We start from the raw sequence: 24852 nt of genomic DNA on the forward strand, positions 1-24852 counted from the left end.
ATGTGGACTGTTTGTCATCAATGCTGGTGGTCTACAAATACCATGCAGTGTCGTCGTCAAAATGGCTTGAAGGTCTGGTTTAAGGGAACAGTCAAAATCTATTTTCCTGCTGTCCAACTCTGTCATGATTTCATCTTTTTTCAGGTTTTGAAAGGGGTTTAGACAGCCTTCTTTCAATTTCCGTAGGGAATTTGATGAAGTGGCCAATCTGCATCTGTCATCCAAATCTTGAGGGGAAACTTGGAAACAATGGAGTAAATTTGTATGTTCTTCAGCATGAACACCACAAAGACATGGGTAATTTCCTCCTCGTTGTTGACCACCTTCAAACTGTCTGGCAGGTCCATCTCCACTAAAAAGTCGTAAGCAATCCTGTATTTTGTAGTTGTCGTGTTCGATGGGGGTGTCTATATCTTTCAAGTCTTCCAGTCGAGTTTCTACATATGTCATTTGCTCTTCATCTTTACAACCTGCATTTAATATTTGACTGAATTAATTTTACAAGTGGCATCATGCACAGGTCTCCAATTTTTTTTGTGTTTCTATTTATTTTTTTTATTTTTTTTTGGAGGGGGGTGAAGGTTGGAGGGGGCTTTAAGTTTTGCTCATAGAACCATTAGTAACACAATATTTATAAGCTGAGAAGTGGCCTAGGAAGGAATAAATTATTCACCAAAATAAGTTGCTTTACAGTAGTTAACTGTTCAATGAATCTGTGAGGTGTTATTTTTAATTTTTATGTTAAGAAATTAAATATTTTGAGTGAACAATTAAACAGATGAAATATATTTTGGTATGAATTATAATTTTGATAAATGTCACAATAAGAAGGGATAAAATACAGTAGATTTAGTGTCCATTGTGAATAATTTCTTTGAGGGGGAACATGTGTGGATGTATACTATTTATGTACTATATGAATTATAAAAATGTTTTATCTTGTACAATTATTCTTTTTTTAGCATCACGATAAAAAGAATATCAGGAATAAAGATTTTCAATGAATGACAAAGACAGAACAGGTATATATTTTATTTTACAGCAGAATGCTTATAGTGTGTAGGTTAAGGTAGTATCTTTTCTTAGCTTGTGTGCTAGCTGAAACATGAAGTCTTTATTAAATTAGGTATATTAACCTTCTTAATCTTTAATTGTAGACTATAAATAGCTAGTCCAAACAGATAACCAATATATCTGTCTGTAGGACTTGTACTCAACTCAGAAAGGAGGGATGTATACCTTTATACCTAACTGATTTCACAAAGATATTACCTTTACCTACACATTCTAGGCATTTTAGCTGGTAGATTTTTATCTTAAGGTTGTTAAAGGTAAATAATGCAAGTTTTAATTGGCCACTGACAGCCTTCAATAATGAGACTAACCAATACTTTGTTGGCTGTTAAAGGCCTTGACAAAATATATGAAATGATTTAAATGAGAAAATTCTACTTTAGAACAAATAAGAAATGCAACTTTGGGATCATCATTATTATGAAAACAGACAAACTGGACTTGTCTCTAAGTCCTAAATGCCACATGCAGAGGCTCAAAGGTACAAAAAAAGTGGAAAAAATGTATTTTGATAACTTTTTTTATTTTGATAGTTAAACAGAAAAAAGTACCTTACAAAAAAGGATGTCTCTTTCGAAAGCAGATTAAGAGCTTAAATGAACGGTTGCACCATATTTTTACTTTTATTTATTTAAATATATAGGATTAAGTTTATTTATAGAAAAAAAAAGAAAAACATTTATACCTGTGAGCCCCATTAATGCAGATAATATCAATTTTATAGTCTTTGTTCTGACCAAGCTAGAAATTCAACTTTCATTCAAGGGAGCACAAGGCCTTTATTAAGAGGTGGTTCATAAAGAATTAACAATGTGCGAAATGAAGTGTGGTAAATTAATGGACTATTACCTGATTGTCCAAATATATAAATTTTTGGTTTTTCAACCTCTGCTTGTACATTTATAGGTCGTCTTTCTGGATATTTTTCCATGTACTCTTGATTGGTTAGATAATTAGCTGTGTCGTAAAGCCAAGATAGCATAAAACAAACATATGAATGGTTGAGTATATCACTATGGTCATGCCATAGTTTTATACTTCTAGTACGTTCCAAAGATTTTAGGAAACTAATGGAATTTTCTCTGTTTTCAGGTATACTCTCCTGGATTCTCAAGAATCGTGATCTGAGCTCTTGGTCGGATATGTTGATGTATTCCTTATCAGTGAAGAAGCGTAGCGTTCCAGATTGAATTTGATGTTCTAACGCAGATTTTCTGATATGTTGCATTGGAATTTTTCTTCCATATATTTGTTCTTTCTCCTGATTAAGTGTACCGGCATCTGTTATTTTTGTTTTAACTATTGATTTAGGGGCAACTGGAACTCTAATATATAATTCTCCGGAAGAAACCTTCCTCTTTATATCTGTCTTTAGATTTTTAGCTGGTCTCTTGGTTGGTAGGGAAATTTTTATGTTCTTTTGGATGATTATTTTTTTTGGCCCTCCTGATCCTTCGCAATCGTAAATGTTGAGTTAGATTTGGATTTTTTGTTTTTGCATACTCTTTCAAAACTTGGCCAGCATTTTTTGGGGTTGTTCCATTATTAGATTTAATGTCATACTTCCTAGCTAAAAGGGACCAATTAATTGTACTACCTGCTGGATTTTGTTGAATTTCCTGTAAAAATAAATCTTTGTCAAACTTGTAGTTGTCAAATTTACCATGATGTTTCTTTGGTTTGTATCCTGATTTTTCTTTGTTTAACCGAGACAGGACCCTTTTACTGGCACTTTTTTTGGACTCAAAACTGGTTGACATTCTGTCCCTGGTATACTGATTGAAGGATTTTCCGGATGCAAGAAATACATGAATGTCCTCTCCAACGTCAGTAAAAGCATCGTCCATTTTTTGTTTAGTTTCTTTTAAGTTTCTTCCAAACTCCTTTCTTTTCTGCTCTGGTGTTTTTAATGGAGATAAAGAAACTTTAATTGGGTTTTCAAATTTGATGTTGAGATTTTTTTCCATCATTGGTTGAACAATTTTTACTATATTTTGTACAGCCTTCAGTCCCTTTGTTGTTGTCCCATGGCTAGATGAAGGTGTACTCTGCTGTACAATTGTGTCAGTAATAGACTGACAAAGTGCTGTCAGTTCTGTAACCTCTGGAGCGGCAGACTTATGGAGTGATGAGTGCTCAATGTGAACAGTATTGCAAAGCCTGCAATTCTCCAAAGTGTGTTTTTTTTTCTCCGGCTCGGGTAGTTTTTGCCAATTTTTGAAAGAAAAGTACTCCAGAAATTTATTTTGTTGTCCTTCTTTGTTGTTGTTGTTCCAATACTTTTTCTCCGTTATGTACCCCTGAAGCCTTCTATATCTCAAACTAAAATCCTTGAAGTTCATACTAGTCATCTTTGGATATTGGTCCATGAATATTTCATAGTTTTTAAATCTGTCTTGGAGACTGATATGGCTTGAGTAGATTGGCTTATTTTTGTTTTCTTTTTTCTCCTTCCAGGCATTTATTGAGGAAAGGTCTTTGGTTGCCCTTGTTATAATAACTTTGCCAAAGTTACAAATGTTCATTGTGTGGTTATTTACAGCTACCTATTAATTATAAAATCATGTATTCTTGAGGCTGTATTGTAGAATTAAATTTTTTTGTCGTTATTTTTATTGTATGTTCACAATTAACTTTAAAATTTATTTATTTAGTATATTGTTGAAATATAATTTAATTTTGACAGCCAATAGGCTGTGAGTTTGGGTATTTCCTGGCAAGATGGCTTGATTTTAGCTTCTTTTAAAATTTATTGAATTAATATCTTTTGATGTGGTATGATGGCTAATAACTTGATGAGAAAACTGGACCAAAGACCAACTGACAGAAATAAGCAACTAAAGATTATTATATGGCCTTTAACAATGAGCATAAACCCAGGATCAATTAATCATAAATAAATGGAAATTGTAATAAAAAAAAGACTTGTTATAAATTTTTCAAATAACAGATGTTTATTCTATGGTTTATTACATGTCTTAAGATGTACTTTTCTGCTTGTTTTATTTATATAATTGTATTTTGATTATTGTTGGTGTGCTTTGTTGCACTTGTTTTATTGTATGTTCTCTATTGTTGCTGACATTTAAAAAGGTATGTTCCTGACCCAAATCAGAAACCTCATAAAGAACAACAAATAGTCAATCACTTAGTTTAAGATAGATGTGTTATGATTGGCATTGAGACAATATTATATATATTATATGAAGTCTACATTAAGTTGCATTCTACAGTTGATTTCAATGAGTATGTGGCTAAAGACAATATCTTTGGTTGGCTGGCTTGCTAGCTGAACCTAAAAGTCACTGGGTTAGATAAACTACCCTCTAAGAGTAGACTAGTCTGACAGATAACCAATCTAGTCTGTAGGACTAGGCTACTTCGAAAGGAGGGTAGTATACCTTACCTAATAATGACATCCAGGTTAGCAGATTTTATAGTTTGGTTCCTCAATTATTGATGAATTGTATAGTTTAAATGATATATTTTATAGCTTGGTTTCTGTCTTATTGGTGTATTGTATAGTTTAAATGATATATTTTATAGCTTGATTTCTGTCTTATTGGTGTATTGTATAGTTTAAATGATATATTTTATAGCTGGGTTTCTGTCTTATTGGTGTATTGTATAGTTTAAATGATATATTTTATAGCTGGGTTTCTGTCTTATTGGTGTATTGTATAGTTTAAATGATTTATTTTATAGCTGGGTTTCTGTCTTATTGGTGTATTGTATAGTTTAAATGATATATTTTATAGCTGGGTTTCTGTCTTATTGGTGTATTGTATAGTTTAAATGATATATTTTATAGCTGGGTTTCTGTCTTATTGGTGAATTGTATAGTTTAAATGATATATTTTATAGCTGGGTTTCTGTCTTATTGGTGTATTGTATAGTTTAAATGATATATTTTATAGCTGGGTTTCTGTCTTATTGGTGTATTGTATAGTTTAAATGATATATTTTATAGCTGGGTTTCTGTCTTATTGGTGTATTGTATAGTTTAAATGATATATTTTATAGCTGGGTTTCTGTCTTATTGGTGTATTGTATAGTTTAAATGATATATTTTATAGCTGGGTTTCTGTCTTATTGGTGTATTGTATAGTTTAAATGATATATTTTATAGCTGGGTTTCTGTCTTGTTGGTGTATTGTATAATTTAAATGATAATTTGTAGTTGGGTTTCTGTCTTATTGATGCTCTTTAATAGTTCGTGTGATGCCATGCTAATATATAATTTATTTAATAGCAGTTTTATTTCTGTATTCCTAGTGTTACTGTTTCTTAAATGTATTACGGTATGTAGTTGGGTTGCTGCCTAAATAATGTTCTATGTAGTGTCTCATTGATGTATTTTGTAATTAGTTGCTGTTTTGTTGATAATTACACTAAAGCACCAGTTATGCTTACAAGGTGCAAATATTTTTCATTTTAATACGGAAATGTGTTAATTTTGTCTGCATCATAAGGTATGCATTTTCATGTTGAAAAAAAAATTGCATTAAATTTCAATGGTGTTATGTTATTAATTATTTCAGCTCTATCAATACTAATTACCAGGGGACAATTTGTTTTGGTGGTAAATATATTTAAAATATTTGCCACTTGCAATGTGTTTCAGTATAATATACTATATATTAAAAAGGAATTGAGCAATCCTAATAGTTCTTAACCTGAAAGTTGGAAGCAAATTCAGAGCTATGACTCCCAAAAGCAGGAGCATGTCTTAAACTTCTATGTAAAAAAGCCTTGTTTTAGAGGAAGGCAATGGTGCATGTATATGCCATAAGACTAACAAAAGGAATTAAAATTGAAAACTACAAGAAATGTTGCAACTTGTTTTGTTTTGGGATAGACATTTATAAATGTATAACTAAGGTGGGTGGCTGATGGAGATGCAAAAAGAATTAAAGCATAAACGTTACAGGTGTTCTCAACCTTCGGAGATCTTCTGAACATACATGTATAGCTTTGGTGATATTACCCCCTCCCCCTTTTTAACTCTTTTTTTTTCATAGAAATTTAAATTGAACTGATTTACTCCAGAACTTTATGTATCAATGAAAGGTAAGTTAATGTAAACAGTTCAAAAACCGGCATATTCCTATTGATCATCAAGATAATTACTGTATGGTGGTGGTGTCCAGATGAGCGGGGAAATAATTTTCGCGATGTCTTGCGGGATTTCTCTATTACTCTTGGATAGTTTTTCAATAAAATTTGCGATATATGTTGTTGAAAACTACTGCCTCAAGAATACAAGTTTTGATATAAATATAAATCGAAATGAGATGATGATGGATTGTTTTTCCCTGGTGCAAGTTGTATCATATGCTTTCCTCCATCTTCAATATAGTTGGTGCAGTTCACTCCGATATTTGAGGGTTCAACATAAAAAAATATTCGTAATTAATCGATTGGTATACGAATGTTGTAGGACAACTGCTGCATAGGGTAGCTATTGTAGGTCTAGGACATTTGTCTTTAATAATTTGTGATCGCTTGTAAGTGTTCGTATATTATTTTTGATTGTTATTTAACCTGCACGACCTCCTATGTATTGGAATCTCCCAAGAAAACCGGGAAAACTTTTGCACATTCAAATAATTTTATTTTATTTTTTTAGAAAATAATTTGTACATAATAAACAAAAAACAAATGTTTCATCGATTGTTCTAATAAAACAAAATTGTATTAACAATTGAAAATTTGCCGCCAACCAACTGTCCGGTTTCTGGATAAGACCCGTTTTATTCCGTGTTTGCTGTTCTACGTCATTGGTGCGTTTGTGTTTATCTCTGAAAATATAAACATATCCAACAACATTTTTTTAAACGAAAAGTGCAGGTTGAAGATCGATAAGTACGTCTTAGTTTCAGGCATGTATGGATTCAGCAGATGTTGAAATTTATAGAAAGTGCTGTTACAAATCAAAATAATTCTTGTTCATTTTTCTAGAGCCATTGGAAGGGTATTGTTGTTGTTTATAAAACCATTTTACTCGTAAAAGTGACTCGTTTTTCATCTTACAAATTAAAAATCAACTTGTAACAGCAGTTTTTATAAAAAGTAGACCTAGCAGTTTCTAAAATTCCAAAGTTGGCATTTGTACGTGGCTATCTTCAACCTGCACTTTTCACTTTTGTGATCGATTATGTTGTATGTGGATTTGTGGTCACGTGACTACTTTCACTTTACCGCAAAACTGTACAATGTAATAAAACTGTTAACATGTATGTTTTATGGAAATAAAAACATTGACATATAATTTTTACGAAAGTTATTGGTGATAAACAGTGTAATTTTTGGCAGATACAAATTATGGCAAAATTTGATTGATTTTCTTTCAATGTGCCTTAACCTCGCTGCGTAAGCGTTTGTGTGACTTTAAGTGGATAAAGTATTGTTTTTATTTATGATAAATTGTCTGCCTGTCTATAAGTAATTTTGTAAATTCACAAAAATGGGTTCAGATGTTGTATAAATGCTCCTACTTGTATGTCATATAAATATCGTGTGTTTTCATGGAACAAACCATGTGATTGCAAGTTCAGTAAATCATAAAACTATTTTTATATTGTCAAAAGGACTTTCGCTGCTTCGTTTTGAAACATTTTGTAAACCATCAATAAATGATTAAATTTCAATAACAGGAAGTTTTATATTTGACAATTATAATATGTAAGTATGATATCCTAAAAACGAATTTTGAAAAGTCAAGAAACCATATTGTATTTAGCAAAATTGACCTTTTGCATTATATTTCAAGAATAGTGTATGCCTTTAATTTTCAAATTTACTGTTGAAAATCGTAGACGAACAATTTGCATATTTGTTAAGGGAGGTGTAATTTTCTATTATAACAAGATTTGACCACATACGGAATTTAGCTTGATCTCATACCGTTTGTAGTTATTATAGAATAAACTAATCGTTGAGGTTATTACTAGAAAAAATCTGAGTGAGATTTTGTTAACAATATATCTATGTTTGATGATATTTATTAGACATATTCATCAGTGCATTTGTTTATCCTCAATTTTCCAGTTTATATTGTACTTTACAAATATATTATTATCATTGTTCTCCAATTAATATCTTCAGGTTCCAAGAATCATAACGTTGATGATAAGTTGTTGCTTCAACCTATTTTTGAATAAAATTGTTACTTTTTAAAGTAGGAACTAAGTTATACATCCGACTTAAATTTTGAAATCAATTTCCTGCATTTACACTACTATCATTCCAAACGAACTGTTCTTGTAATCATTTTATTCCGAAATTTTATTTACGTGTTATCTATTGCTTGTTGAAAAGGAAACCATTGTTGTTCACAGGGAAATTTCAGAATTCATGAATATTTTTTTTTTAATTGTCCCGTTTTACTCATCAATCACAATATTAAGAAAATTACGTATTGCATGCATGAAACTGAAATAATATTTAAACAAAGTGCGCCGTGCAAAAGAGACACTTAAAAATTTAAGAAGAAAGACATGTACCTGACACAAATTGAATACAATTGAATAGTGATCGAAAATAGGACGTAAACAAAACACAACAAAGCAATGCACATATTGACTAACTTAACAAGATCATAGAAGAGCGATATATATACTGCAGCAGATAGGTGCAATGGATGAAGAAAGAACAATTCATGTAAAAAGCAATAAAGTTTCCCAGACATACTTATATCTTTACTTTATTTTAGATATTAGCATGATTAAAGCAAGCTGAAAAAAATGTTAACTTCCAGTAAAATCCAATATTGAAAATGCATGTTCAAAATTTAAACCTTTTTAATTTCTTTCAGAAAAGTTAGTTTAAACTTGAAAAATTAAGAATTTATTTGATCAGAATCACATAAAATTATTTTAGTGTTATTTTATCATGTTTATGATGATTTTGTTAATTTGTGCCACTTCCGGTTGCAATTTTGTGTTTAACACAATGTGCACAACTATTCACATATCGAATGTACTAGAGGCAGAAGATTTAAACTCGGATATTGCATCGGCTGAAAAGACATGAAAGTAACAAACACAAACTAATGACATCCCATGCACTTCAAAACGAATCGGGACCATATATGTTTTACAAGGCTGACAAAGTTTGGAATAATAAATGTACACATTGGAAATATGACTGTTTTTTGGAAGAAATCTCTATTTGCAAAAATTTTACAAATGTTTTGCATTATGGTCTTTTCTATTTTGATTTCAATTAAAGATTGAAGGTATGCTTGTCAATAAGGCAGCTTTCTACAAAAACCCAAGTACAAGGATGTCAAAAACTACTTTAATATGGTGACCGGATTGCATCATTGAACAAATAACATTCTACCGTATGGTGCATGCAAGTTTGACAAAAGGCTCCCGGATAACAACATGTGAAATAATAAAAGAGATGGATTGAAGATATTTGAATGGTATTGCTCTAAACAGAAATATGATTTATGTCGATAAATTTGCATCTTTGTTTTAGTGGGTTGGCATGTTGTAAGTTGTTTTGTCGAATATTATACAAGGTTATTGGATTTAGCAATTGCTTAAAATAGTTTAATTATTGCGGCAATTGTTTATCTGCGTCCAAATCGCCAATGTACAATTCGAATGACTAAGATGCTTAACTTCTAGAATAATAATGAAGCTTATGAACACATCATAACATACACATGTTATGAGGATCGTCCTGTCCAAAAAATCACTAGATCAATAACAAGTACGTTATTGGAAATGACAACTTTTCAAGTAATGTACTGTTATTCCATTTTGTAAAATGAAACACCACTCTCATTTGTAGGCTTTTTTTATTGGGTACATTATTTTGCCGATATATCACAACACACCTTTTAAATACAGTATCAAAGGTTTGTTTTGCTGAGTTTTTAGTTTAACTTGTTGCGCTTCATGCGTTACCTGTCCTTTTTTGTTTTCCGTCAAAGTATTCTTAGCAGTTTTCGACATAGTTATTTTCGCTTCTCTCTTACCAATCTTTAATAAGCTAAAACATTTTGATTAAAACAGAGGTGAAAAATATCAAAGTCATACATTTCATACTCAAACTGAAAAGTCGAAGACAAAACTTTACGAAAATTAAACTACAAGGAAGGGGAAACAGACTCGGCTCAACATGTGACATTTATCGTATTGCTCCTAGTACAATAGTTATCAAAGGTAATAGGTTAATAATTTAATGCGTCAGACGCGCGTTTCGTCTTCATAAGACTCAATGGTGAAGATCTTCAATATATTATTATTATTATTCAATAAAAAGTTATATTTCCAAAAGCGATTTAACATAACGATAATTGTATGTTGTTGATTTTCTTCAACGTATTTTGATGTAGAATTTTCATAAACGTTTTCGACACCTGGAATTCTGTTTACTGATAGACATCTATTTTTAAATCATTTTTCTGAGTTTACACTTTTATCATTCCAACGGAACTTTTCTCGTATTCAATATTTTATATACATTTTAACGACCTTCATCCATGTAAATTCGTGATACATTATTTGTCAATTCATATCTGGAAAATTTGTAAAAAGAAAAAAAGCATATCATGATCTATACTGCTACATTTGTACATTGTTCATCATAATATCAAACAATGTTTTTTTTTTATTGTTTCTTCTATGCAGAATGTATGGATGTTAACGAGGGCGCACCACAACGCTGCATTGATTTCAAGTAACATTTTTGAAATGTCCCTTCGGTATCCTCCACCTTACTTTTAATGCCTATCATATTAATGATTTCACCAAGTTGAGACTTTCATTTACTCGATTAAGCATACTCTTAGAGGGAAAAATCAAGAATTGTTCCCTTATTGTTAGTTCTAGATTATGCAACGCATTATGTTTCCCTCTGCAATCGTCAAGATGATAATAGCAGAGAAATTGTAGAAGATACGCGTACACAACAGGAGGGAAAATAAGACGTGGATGTTCGCAGGTTACTAAAGATATCAGTTCGTTTGGCAATAAATAAAACGGATGTTGAAAACATACATCTTCAATTACCAAATGTTTGAATGCAAGCAATAATCCTAATCTTTGCTTCATCTGTTCGAAAACAGTCTGTTCAACCAAGCTGTTGGCAGTATGTACATATATTTTATCCGGGGTACAACTGAATAAACAGTAGTTGATTATATCGAGACATTCCCGAAATCGTTTACATACATAAAACAAGGATGCTACCAATAACCAGGAAGATACAGAATCTGACTGTGAACTGATCTTGAAATAAACAAATAGTCTTTTGTATTGTTTGTAGAACGATTTGTTTCTGTCTGTCAGGTTAAAGATATCAGAATTTAGTACAGATGTCCTAGCACATACAGATATTGGGTACGCACACATTTCATTTTTTAAAATATGATGTAAACCATTTCCAAAACGTTTAAATACACTGTAAATTGAAAGCGGATAATACCACACTTTTATATAAGAAAAACACGATAATGCCGACGCTGATAGAGCCATCGAATTCGAATTTACTGATTGAAATCTGTAACTCAGAAAAGTTTCCGTATAAAATATAGAAGTCCATGGGGATCCATAGATACCTTTGAGTGTTTTCATTAATTTTTTATGATCTTCCTCATTAAATTTGTCTTCGAAAAGGTTGTATTTTGGAATAAAATAATGTAGACACGTTTTGTATTCCACACAATAGATAAGTCTTTTGAAACAATCCAAGAAACAAGAAATCATTTTTTCGGGTTTCCATTCTGATTGACTTATCTCCTCACTAAACCAGAACATTATTGTTTTCAGGAAATATGAACAAAGTAGATCGCCATGTCTCGGTTTGATGAGATCCTTTAAGATAATTTTCATTAACGCATAACATAATAACTGAGTATGGGAAAAGGAATGAATCAACAGTTTTTCGGTCACAGAAAATGATATTCGCCATTGTAAGTTCTCATTTGTTGAGTTTTTACATCCAATAGGAACAAATAAAACTCCGTATTGAACAGCTGCATTAACAAGTGTGTGATGTGGCCATGTTGTACGTGATCTGTGAATCCATTGTTGAGCTGTTGTGATCCATTCTTGACATCTTAAACAGGATACAAAATCTAATTCACCTCCAGCTGTAGACTGACATGGTCCATGAATAATCATATCATCACGCATTCCATGTTCCCGTACACGTTTACTTGAAATGTATGATTCTTCTCCAACAGCCTCACACAAGTCGTGCATTATATCAGTATCAAGGTATGATTTGTTAACTAACTTCAGTTTTGTAAATCCTGGTTTTGTGTCACTGGTAACCATAATCAATGGTATTTCATGTGTATTATACTGGTCATCATGTAAGTTTTCATACACACGAAAACTGTTAAAAACACCCATCTGATCGTAGTCACTACCTTTGAGATCTAGACCTTCTGCTTTACTACCACTACTGATGCCGGTTCCACTATGCCCATTTTGAACAATGTCCATCCCAGTAAATATCTCTCTTCTTGTCCTTACAACTTCTCTAGATCCGACGATGTTACATAAGTAATTATAAAATTGAAGCGATAGATTTTTGTCCTCTAAATTCATATTGTCAACATACCTACGAAAGAGAAAAAAAAATGTTTTTTTTTTTTTCAAAAACATTCACTGCTTCAAAAACTATTAAATCAAACCCGGGAGCAAAACGTATTTTTTTTAACTGAATAGGTTTAAATAAGTTTAACGTACTCAATATTAGGACTACAAACAGCCATTGTTGCTGATTCATAAAGGTTAAACTTATGATTGCGTTATATTAAGAAAAAAAGACACCTTAATAAATTTTATAAGTGGAAAATTCAGTCGATGATAGAATGAAAGGAAGAGTGCAAGTTATAACTGCATTAATTTCTGTATCAATGGTATTTCATGTGTATTATACTGGTCATCATGTAATTTTTCCATTGCCATGTACAATATATTTGTTTTTTCATAAAAATTGTTTTGAAACAATTACCCGGAAAAACTATACAACTGGTCTGAAAACAGAGTAGCAGGATCTGATATGAGTAACGCTTAGTTCTATGTCATAAGTTGAGTCATAATTATTTTTCTGATTTGCCAGGAAAAAGAAATTTGCTAACTTTGATTTGGCCTTTGAAGATAATACTAAAGGCAGATAAAAGTTAAATATGCTGAAGATATATTATTTTATACGAGATAAAATGGAGGAAGTATGTGCATCTTATATTTCATGCTTAGATAAATAGAACGCCTTATGATGTTTTGTAATGTCAGCTGTTACCATTTTGTGTCATTTTGTGTCTATATACCTACATGGAGGTATTTACTTCATTCTATCGAAGATACCAATTTTCAATGAGATTTGCCTTAAGACATCAAATTACAACATGTATAAAGTAATTACTTTCTCTTATAAAAGAAAACTTAAATTTAATAAACGATTTAGTTCGTCTGTTTACTATAATGTATTGTTGACAATTGAGGGTTCACTTGTTTATTTTCTATAATTCGCAATTTTAAGGCAGAACCAATCCTTTGCTCCATTTAATGGACTGAAACACACATTTTAACTTTCAAAACAAGTACTATAAATTTCAGTTGATTTATCGCTACAATAGGGGAATAATATGTCAGATGAATTTAATAATGCAAAGCTCTTCATAAAAAAAAAAACTCAGATTTGTCACATTCTTGTTTTAGTAGGATTGTGAGAATCTTGTTTATTTACATTTATATATTGGAAAATATACATTGACCTATGCATTTTTCGTATTTATTATACATATTAACCAGAACAAATTATCTAGAAACATTTACCAACCGATGAAAATAATCCCGTATTTTGAGTCCAGAAAGCAGTTATAAATGGTGCAAAAGACATTGTATAGCAACATAGTATTTCCCGTAGAACAATACAAAGAGTTAGAAAGACATATGCATATTGCATTAGTGCAAATATAACGTCAAATTATTGTCGTAATCAGTGAAAAAATACGCTATCATGTAAGAAGTTTGCTAGACGATAAAAGGATTAATGGATGGAGACTGGTTAACAATATCCCTCGTAGATTATATATTATATACTACTCGCAAGCCCGGCAGTACACAAATTTACCAATCTTGATGTTATAACAATATTCAATGATGTAATAATAAACGATCAAGATGAAATTATATCGTAATGATAAATATTTCGACTTAAGAAATGGTTTTCGTAAGTGTCAGAAAAATTATATTCATTCTTTAAGTAATTTAATCAACATTTGTTTTTCTAATGATTACATCCACTCCGAAAAGTTCAGTGACAAAATCTAAGGAAAAGATACATCCGTATTTTTATATTGTGTGTTGCGTTTAAGAAAAATGTTGCTGCAATGATCGAAATGATAACTTAATAAATAACAATTGATTTTAATGAGAAGTCAACACAATTTTGTTCACAATTTTGTCATTTAAACTTAGAATTGTAATAACGACACCAGTAAGATATTATTAATTATATTTTAGTACCAGAAAACATTTTTTAGTCTAATTTATTTGCTAAATATATACAAAACAAAATCAAACCAAAAAAACAGAAACGCAAATCTATATTCAGAATTTAAAGGTTGAGGCAACTCAGTTCTAGTAGGGACTGTTTGATTCATTCTCTTGTGCACAAAAATAAATATTCTCGTTTAAAATCACGAACAAAGTGTTCTAGAAGCTGTGTAATCGTAAATAGATAAAAGATACAAGATTGTTATCACTGATATGCAATTTGATTTCTTTAATTTCATCAGGATGAATACAATAATCTCATTCATTAAATGATATCTCCAAAACAGCACCAACGGTTGTGTTACGTACCAACCGTACCTGATACGTAGCAAATCGGGAAACTTCTAGTACGTGACGGCGTTAAACAAATCAAAATGTAATACTTTAGCTGAGTTGCGATATTTAGAAGTATAATGTATACCTGTATTTAGTTTTATACGTTCCTGATGAATATTAATCTAGAAACGCACGTCAGACGCATGAAGCTCATAACGTGTTGTTTTTATATCTTATAACTACTGTAAACCAATTTATTTTCGCGGATACTTTATTTCGCGTTTTACCAATTCTAGTCCATTTCGCGCCTTTTAAAATTCGCGATTTTATTATTTACTTGATGTAGATTAATAACGATTTACTTATTCGCGACGATTTATATTCGCGTTATTTTTCTCCTCGCGAAAGTCGCGAAAATAAATCGCTCGCGAAAATAAGTTGGTTTACAGTATATGTTTTTGTTATTCATTATACCTTCAATAATTTAATTGTATTACTTTATGCTTATATTTAGTAGTATACTTTTTATTTATATTTAGCTTTATATCTTATACCATATCTAGAACTATATCCTATACCTACATTTATTGTATACTGTAACGAAGTTTACCCAAAAGAACTTAATCTAACTAAATCTAACATAAACAGCAGCAGTTGTCCTTTTCTAGATTGAGACATTTCATTTCAAACAGGAAACTTCATACTAAAATTTACGACAAATGAGACGATTTTTCATTTCCTATTGTTAATTTTCCTTTTTTAGACGGTGATTTGCCTTTGGTTCCATCATACGGTGTTTATATATCCCAACTCGTTCTTTTGAGGCGGGATGTATAGAGACACAGACACGTTAATTTTTATTTCTATATACAGTACTACCTGTGACTTTATCTTATTAATGGTGGCCATAAAAAATATGTTCACCATGGTGGCCCTATATGTCCCTGTTGCTTTTTTAATACACAAGGTATTAATCAAAAACTAGTCAAGGGTAAAGGGAAATCTTGAATGCATTGAAGTGTTAAAATTATATAACTTACAGGTCATGTGTCTCAGGTAAAATATACATGTATGTGTTTGTCAAATTTAATAACTGTGTTTATGACAAGAAATTCAAAAATAAAATGAAATTATAAAACTAGGTGAACAAACAGCTCAAAAAAAATTGTCTCATGACTATTAGTTTTAATATTATACCTTTTAAATAATTTTTAATCAATTTAAGTTATTTTTTATATTAAGTATCATTTTCAAATATAATTGCACACATTTACAATGCCTGCCTTTTCTAATGAAAAGGTGTTTCTCAAATTAATTTTCTTAAATCAAAATTGTTTATTATTGCAGATAGACTGATCTGCATTCAATATTGTTTAACATGTATGTTTAAGATTGTCTTTAGGACTTACGCTAAATAAAATTTAGGCAGTTAATTATTTCTCAATTAAATAACATATAAATATTAGAAATATTCATTACAGCAAAATTTGATAATATTTTTATTGTCATATGATATTTTAAACATGATCCATGTTTTAGAGGTTAAGCATTTCTTTTACTTTTTGGGTTAAAGAGACATTATTATGAGAAGGTAAATAATTTTCATATAGATTATCTCAAAGTTGTTTTGTTAATTTTACAATCAAGGAATAGGTGTTTTCGTTGACCTACAAGAGACACTGTTTACATATTCTATCCTTTCTAGGTATTTTATATTGTCCATTATTTTCTATTTCTAAATTATGACTAAAAATTCTACCTATTGACACAATCAAGTTTACAGTTTTTATCATAAGTTTTTATTCTTAGATTTTTCTTTAAATTCATTTTTTATTAAGGACTTTAAAAGTCTTAATTCATTCAAGTCCCTGCAATTATTAACTTTATCTAAAAGGCCTAGGTTGAGTGAAATATTCTTTGCAAATGTATACCAAGAATATGTATCATGCCAGTCCAGCACTTTCAACAATATAATACACTGAAAAAAAATATCATTTAATTAATAGACCATAAAAGTGTCACCATTTTTAGAAGTGCACATTATTTTTTCTGGAGACAAATTTTGAAAGAAATTAACCAAACTGAAAATAACATATTTAATAAATTTCAATTTCTTAAAATAATTTCTTTTCATAAGATTCACTTTATTCAGAGATAAGAACATTTTTCATTGTGATTAGCATTTTCAATGAGCATTTATCAAAATTTGATGATAACTAGATGGGCATTTGGAAAATAAGTCTTCTCAGTGATTGTTTGTGCACAACTCTTGTTTTGAGATTTGAAAAAAATTTAGATAAACAAAATTAGTTTTTTTCCTAAACCATATAATGAAACTTGTAGTTTTCCTGAATAATATTAGATGTTATCAAAATTTATTGTAAAAGGATTGATATTGATCATCTTATTTTGTTAAGAAACCGACTTGTTTAATACTTTAATTTTTTTTTAAATATCATTTGCATGATTATTAGTTATTATTAATAGTAATAACTCATTTAATAATGCTAACAAACAATTGAATACAATGTACATCATGTACATTTATATAAACCTTTTACTTAAAAAAACAATTATTAAAAGTGTTTATTTCAAATGCTAGTCAATAACTTTATCTTTGACTTTTTGCCATTTCTACTCAAGATTCTTACCAAGAAGAAATTAAAAGAATAAGAAACAAAAAAGTAATGAAAAAAACCCATACAAAAATGAAAAAAATTTTTTTTAAATAACATTAAAACAAAAAAACAAATAATAAATTAAACAGACTAAAACAATATTTTATTCTACATTTTCAAAAAAAGGTGAAATGTCAATTTTGAAAGAAACCTGAGTTACCTGTACAGGTAAATTTTAATGAAACATACCAGCTGAAAACTTCAACCCTGATTGATTTTAACAGGTAACATAATGAGATAAAAAATCTACCTATGTTTTATGACCCCCAATAAATGGCCAACATCTCAAGATTGAATACCCCAATAAATGTTCACCATTGGATGTTGACCATGCAAGAGGGTGGACATAACTAAGAGGATGTCACAGGCTGTACTGTAAGTCGCTCCTCACTACCCTACTACCTGTCGATACATTTATTTTTTGGCATTGCACAAGTCATGTCAGTAACTGCCAGTACTCTCAAATCGTATTTTCTAGTTAATTCGACCTGTTGATACTGTTTAAAATGTTTTTTGTTATTTTATATTAATATGGATCTTGTCTATCTACCAGCTTTGATTATTTGGAATATTGTCTAATTTTCATTTCTTCTTACTGCATTTGTATAAACTTCAAATTTACCTGTATTATTAAAACCGTTTTTTTTTCAAAAGTGATTATTTTCGAAGGGTTAAATTTTACGCAGTGTTGTCTTGTCGTGGCATTGTTTGGACTTGTTTGTTTGCTTTTTGGCCTTGAATGTTTGTCCCTAATATTTTATTTACTGTGCATTTGCATTCAGAAATCGCAGATCAAATTCATTCGTTCATAGAGTATTAATTTACGTCTTTGATTGAGTTCAGCCTGCCAATTGATATTTATCGTGTGTTTTTCTATGTAGTGATGTTATGGTATTGTTTCAGAAATAGGGAGAAGTTTGGTACCATTAAAACGTTTAATCCCGCTGCAAATGTTTTCACCTGTCCTAAGTCAGGAATGTGATGTACAGTAGTTTTACTGGTGTGAGCCAAGGCTCCGTGTTGAAGGCCGTACATTGACCTATAATGGTTTACTTTTTTAAATTGTTATTTGGATGGAGAGTTGTCTAATTGGCACTCACATCACATCTTCCTATATCTATGTATACCCTTTATAAATTGTATACATTTCACGCAAATTTAGTTAATGTCTTATACATCTTTCTTTTATTTCTACATTATACCTACATTTAGAAGTATGCAATAGATCTATATTTAATTGTATACCTTTTTCCTATCTTCAGTTGCATACATTATACATATATTTAGTTATATAACTTATTCTATTATTTACTTGCAGTCATTATATTTATATTAATTTTATACATAAAACCGTTATTACATTATGGACTTTTTACCTATTTTTATATTTTTATTCATACATGATTGAGAATATGACATCTGCTTGCCCTCTATAATCCATAGGGGTCACCATATCGCAGCTTTAAATCAGTCATAACGTCATAATTTATCCGAATTGCAATAATAATTAGTATACTGTATATCTATATTTAGTTAAAATTGATAATCAATATTGGAAACGTGTCAACTAAAAAGCAACTCGACAAAATAACAGAAATTATCCGAAGGTCACCAATGGATCTTCAATTCAGCGAGAAGATAACACATCCAGGGACGGGCTTCGGCTTGTCCTGAAACACTGTGTTTGTACAAGTTCAATGAAAATGGATATCACACTTAACTTAACATATACATGATCGAAAAATAACCAAAAGACTAACAACGGGGAAAGAGGCTCCTCACTTAATTCTAAATATGATTTGCTAAAGAAATAATTAAACTCATCATAGATACCAAGACTAAATTTTGTATATACGCCAGACGGGCGTTTTGTCTACAAAAGACTCATCAGTGACGCTCGAATTCAAAAAAGTTAAAAAGGCGAAATAAAGTACAAAGTTGAAGAGCATTATGGACCAAAATTCCTGAAAGTTTTGCCAAATACAGCTAAGGTAATCTATGCCTGAGGTAGAAAAGCCTTAGTATTTAAAAAATTCAAAATTTTGTAAACAGGTAATTTATAAATATAATCATATCAATGATAATTCATGTCAGCACAAAAAAGTGCTAACTACTTGGCTGGTGATACTCTCGGGGAAATAAATCTCCAGCAGCAGTGGCATCGACCCAGTGGTTGTAAATAAACTCATCATAGATACCAAGACTAAATTTTGTATATACGCCAGACGCGCGTTTCGTCTACAAAAGACTCATCAGTGACGCTCGAATCCAAAAAAGTTAAAAAGGACAAATTAAGTACGAAGTTGAAGAGCATTATAGACCAAAATTCCTAAAAATTTTGCCAAATACAGCTAAGGTAATCTATGTCTGAGGTAGAAAAGCCTTAGTATTTAAAAAAATCAAAATTTTGTAAAGAGGTAATTTATAAATATGACCATATCAATGATAATTCATGTCAGCAAAAAAAAGTGCTGACTACTGGGCTGGTGATACCCTCGGGGAAATAAATCTCCACCAGCAATGGCATCGACCCAGTGGTTGTAAATAAACTCATCATAGATACAAGGACTAAATTTTGTATATACGCCAGACGCGCGTTTCGTCTACAAAAGACTCATCAGTGACGCTCGAATCCAAAAAAGATCAAAAGGCCAAATAAAGTACGAAGTTGAAGAGCATTATGGACCACACTTCCTAAAAGTTTTGCCAAATACAGCTAAGGTAATCTATGCCTGAGGTAGAAAAGCCTTAGTATTTAAAAAATTCAAAATTTTGTAAACAGGTATTTTATAAATATAACCATATCAATGATAATTCATGTCAGCACAAAAAAGTACTGACTACTGGGCTGGTGATACCAGCCCAGTAGTCAGATAGGTAGAAGAAATCATATGAATAATTTATTGACAAAAATTATCAACAATTATAGCCTTTGTATGAGGTTGGATATGAGGTAATACCGACGTCGGATAATTCATACTGGTTGATATATTCTCTTATCGATCTCATACAAAGGCTATAGTGTATATTGGCATTCAAATAAGATTGTATCGGTTCAAGGAAACAAATGAAAAATAGGATAAACACAAAAGGACTGTTTTGAAGTGCGAAACGGGAATATGATCTCCTGCTATACTTGGAATATTTCAATTTTTAAACATAAACTTCTCTTTCGGAATTTTTAGTGTCGTTTTGTGGATAAAAACACATACTGTTACATGTAAAGTACCTTAGCCGACAATGTTATTATTAGCAATTATTTTCTTAATTAGCGCTATAGATAAACTATTCTTGCGTTATACGAGCACTATTTTTATTTTCACAAATTAAACTTATGTCTTATTTTTGTAGGGCCAGCAATTGTGTTTACTCTATGTTTTCGTGTTCATTTATATTTGAATCGAAATCTTTCAAACATTAATATCAGTTGATTACTTTTGCTAAGCCAATGATAATTGTGTACCTATATTTAGTGATTTTTTTATTAATATTAAATCAAGAGTTCAGGGTTCAAAACAAACAGATACGGCTATAGTAAATAATTAGGATGTACATAGAGAATTATTTTTCAAGCGTCGAAGCTTACTAATCAGTTCGTTCCTTGCATTCATTGCTGGTCATTATATTCAAATCTCAAGTCATTGAGCAAGGGCAAACAAGAGGATCTCGATAGAAGCACATCCTATATCTCTAACAGAGGATACGTAAATATAAAACTATATCTTGCTGTATGTAATTCATATATGTAAACAAAAACACATTACTAAAATATTTTGCACAAGCAAACGTCACCTTTTATTGTATGGTGAACAAAAGCTATCATTTGTCCATTTACACATTTAGTATATCAATCATACTATCTAATACAACTATATGTGAAGGGAGTGATAGTGCTTAAAGTAAGTTTAATTTTAGCAATGGTTTTCACTTTCTTTTTTAAATATAGTTTATACTCAACTGATAAATCTTTATGAATACATTTAAGTTATGTACTTACCCAAATTACTGATTTCCAGTATAATTTGTATGCTATCTTGATGAAAACGAATTATTTTTTTAAATAGTAGTTTAGCATGTGCAAATGATGTGTGTAAACACAATGTTGGCAGTTGAACAGGAAGTAAAATATCAAACAAACAGGACAATCTATTTATATCGATGACATTTAAATATTTGTTGAACCAGGTGATTTCCGTATCTATTATTTACTGCAGTTAAAAAGAAAGTAAGCTATCAAACAAACAGTACAATATATTCATACTGATGACATTTAAATATTTTGAAGACCAGGTTATTTCCATATCTTTTCTTTACGGTAAATTTAAAGGGGAATACGTAGGTTTTTTTTAATATATATATATATATATATATACGACATGTAAAGTATATGGGTCATTGCATCGTGTAGAACAGTTTTGTTGATACGAAGCACTGCATTACGTGTGACATACCAGATATGATCCTTAATAACATTAACATTTACATTATGTGTGTGCCTGGGATGTGTTTTACTTGATTTTAGTCTTGGATGCATGATTTTTTATTATAATAGGTACATTTCGTTGAAGGCTTTAACAAGCTTTCAGTAACTTTGAGTACTGTCAAATCGTAGTTTTGTGATAATTTCACCTTATGACACCATTTCTGTAATTCAAATTTTATTTTATTGTGTCTCAATATTTTTAATTCGTACCAAATCAGATAAATGTTTAGTTTGACGATAAATTATTAGCTCACCTGGCCCTAAGGGCCAAGTGAGCTTTTCTCATCACTTTACGTCCGTCGTCCGTCGTCGTCGTCTGTTAACTTTTACAAAAATCTTCTCCTCTGAAACTACTGGGTCAAATTTAACCAAACTTATCCACAATCATCATTGGGGTATCTACTTTAAAAAATGTGTCCGGTGACCCGGCCAGCCAACCAATATGGCCGCCATGGCTTAAAATAGAACATAGGGGTAAATTGAAGATTTTGGCTAATATCTCTGAAACCAAAGTATTTAGGGCAAATCTGACATGAATAAAATTGTTTATCAGGTCAAGATCTATCTGCCCTGAAATTTTCAGATGAATCAGAGAACCTGTTGTTGGGTTGCTGCCACTGAATTGGTAATTTTAAGAAATGTTTGAGGTTTTTGGTTATTATTATGAATACTATTATAGATAGAGATAAACTGTAAACATCATAATGTTCAGCAAAGTCTGATCTACAAATAAGTCAACATCACCAAAAATGGTCAATTGACCCCTTAAGGAGTTATTGCCCTTTATAGTCATTTTTTACCAATTTTTCGTAAATTTTTGTAATCTTCTCCTTTGAAACTACTGAACCAAAATTGATCAAACTTAGCCACAATAATAATAAGCCTATCTAGTTCAAAAAATGTGTGCGGTAACCCGGCCAACCAACCAAGATGGCCACCATGGCTAAAAATAAAGCATAGGGGTAAAATGTAGATTTTGGCATATTACTTTGAAACCAAAGCATTTAAAGCAAATCTGACAAGCATTTAAATTGTTTATCAAGTTAATATCTATCTGCTCTGAAATTTTCAGATGAATTGGACAACTGGTTGTTGGGTTGCGGTCCCCCAATTGCTAATTTTTAAAGAATTTTTGCCATTTTTGGTTATAATCTTGAATACTATTATAGATATAGATAAACTGTAAACAGCAATAATGTTTAGCAAAGTAAGATCTACAAATAAGTCAATACGACCAAAATTATCAATTGACCCCTTAAGGAGTTATTGCCCTTTATAGTCAATTTTTAACAATTTTCATTAATTTGGTAAATTTTTGTAAATTTTTACAAAATATTTTCCTCTGTCACGAAAGGGCCAAGTTTATTATAGATAGAGAAAATTGTAAGGAGCAAGAATTTCAGTACATAAAGATCTACAAACACATCACCATCACCAACACATAATTTTGTCATGAATCCATCTGTGAAATTTCTTTAATATGCACATAGACCAAGGTGAGCGACACAGGCTCTTTATGAACCTCTAGTTTTTATTTATTTCGTCTATATATTGATCAAGCTTTTTCGTTCAGTTTATGTCTTCTTGATTTTGTTTGTAGAAAATTGAGAATGGAAGTGGGGTTTGAGATTGAGTGTAAGGTTATCCTCCCGACCAAGGATCATAAATCAGGCCAAGTCTACCAATTGATCTTCAACAATGCAAGAAAAATCGAGCGTCCGGAGGTTGGCTGTATCTGGCGCAAAAACTAAAATGCTGTTTGATCGTGTTGAGCTCATTCTATTGATTTTTGACTGTAACGGAATATCCGCTTCACAGATGATATTGGATATGTTCCTTATGAAGTGGCTACACTCCTGTTTCCTTTTTACAAATGTCACCTTCCGAACTAGACTATTTACAGGGTTTATCATAACATGAGCAACACGACGGGTGCCACATGTAGAACATGCTATGCCTACAATCTCCGGTTTATTGAGATTATCCCATGTTTTTGTAGATGTTCTCATTGCTTAGTTAAGTCTTAAGTTTTCTATGTTGTGAACTATTATTTTTCTGTTTGTCTTTTTTTGTAAGCCATGGCGTTGTTAGTTTATTTTCTATCTACGAGTTTGACTGTCCTTCCGGTATCTTTCGTAAACATGGTAAAAAAACAAGGCTATTTTAAAATGAAACCCAACTTTGTATTTTCTTTTGAACTTTCCGCATTGTTAGTTTTGTATCTGCAAAGCTAAAAATTTCTAACAGCAGACATTTGTAGTACATGTAGTAAATGTCAGACAAAGACGAAGGAGACAAAAACAGTTATTGCTTTCACTTTTAGGGAATGAAATTACTTAACTGAACAATCTAACTCAATTGATACGATTAAACTATATGGTAATGTCATTATGTAGATATATTTTAGACTATCAGATGCATTTCATTATGTGCAACAATGTATATTGGTTACGTTGATTCCTTTTTTTAAAAACGGATTATATGTATATGCCGACAGGAATAAAAAAAAATGAGTAATGTTGACGATATTTACTTTCATTTTTCAAAACAAAATCACAGTTAATAGATAAATGTATACGATAAAATTACACAATTTACTTACGCAAATATCGGAGCAGTCTAATGAATTTGTATAATAAAGTTCCAAATTAAATTCTGTCTGCCAAAACAAGTTGTGTATTTGTATCTAAGGAAAATAAAAGTAATGCTAACAGGTTCATAGGGAAGTAATATGTCCAGCAACAGGGACACTCTATTTATATCTATTAGTAAACCTATGACATTTAAAAATCAAGACGACCTAATAATCTTC

At 30.8% G+C, this 24852-nt stretch overlaps 2 protein-coding genes and 1 long non-coding RNA gene across 3 annotated transcripts in view; 1 reads left to right on the plus strand and 2 right to left on the minus strand.

The window, feature by feature from the left end:
- LOC139498786 (uncharacterized) overlaps window positions 1–24852 on the minus strand; it is a 598641-nt gene that overhangs the window by 308014 nt on the left and 265775 nt on the right. The gene's annotated exons all lie outside the window — the stretch shown is intronic.
- On the plus strand, window positions 222–2303 carry LOC139498799 (uncharacterized). The gene is made up of 3 exons (XR_011658017.1): window positions 222–362; window positions 963–1022; window positions 2167–2303. It is a non-coding gene; the product is annotated as an uncharacterized lncRNA (long non-coding RNA).
- On the minus strand, window positions 10715–12647 carry LOC139497691 (uncharacterized). Its single transcript, XM_071285926.1, has one exon. The coding sequence runs from the start codon at window positions 12645–12647 to the stop codon at window positions 10824–10826; it is 1824 nt and encodes a 607-aa protein (XP_071142027.1). The 3' UTR covers window positions 10715–10823.

This window comes from Mytilus edulis, chromosome 12, assembly GCF_963676685.1.
Source record: "Mytilus edulis chromosome 12, xbMytEdul2.2, whole genome shotgun sequence".
Taxonomy (NCBI): domain Eukaryota; kingdom Metazoa; phylum Mollusca; class Bivalvia; order Mytilida; family Mytilidae; genus Mytilus; species Mytilus edulis.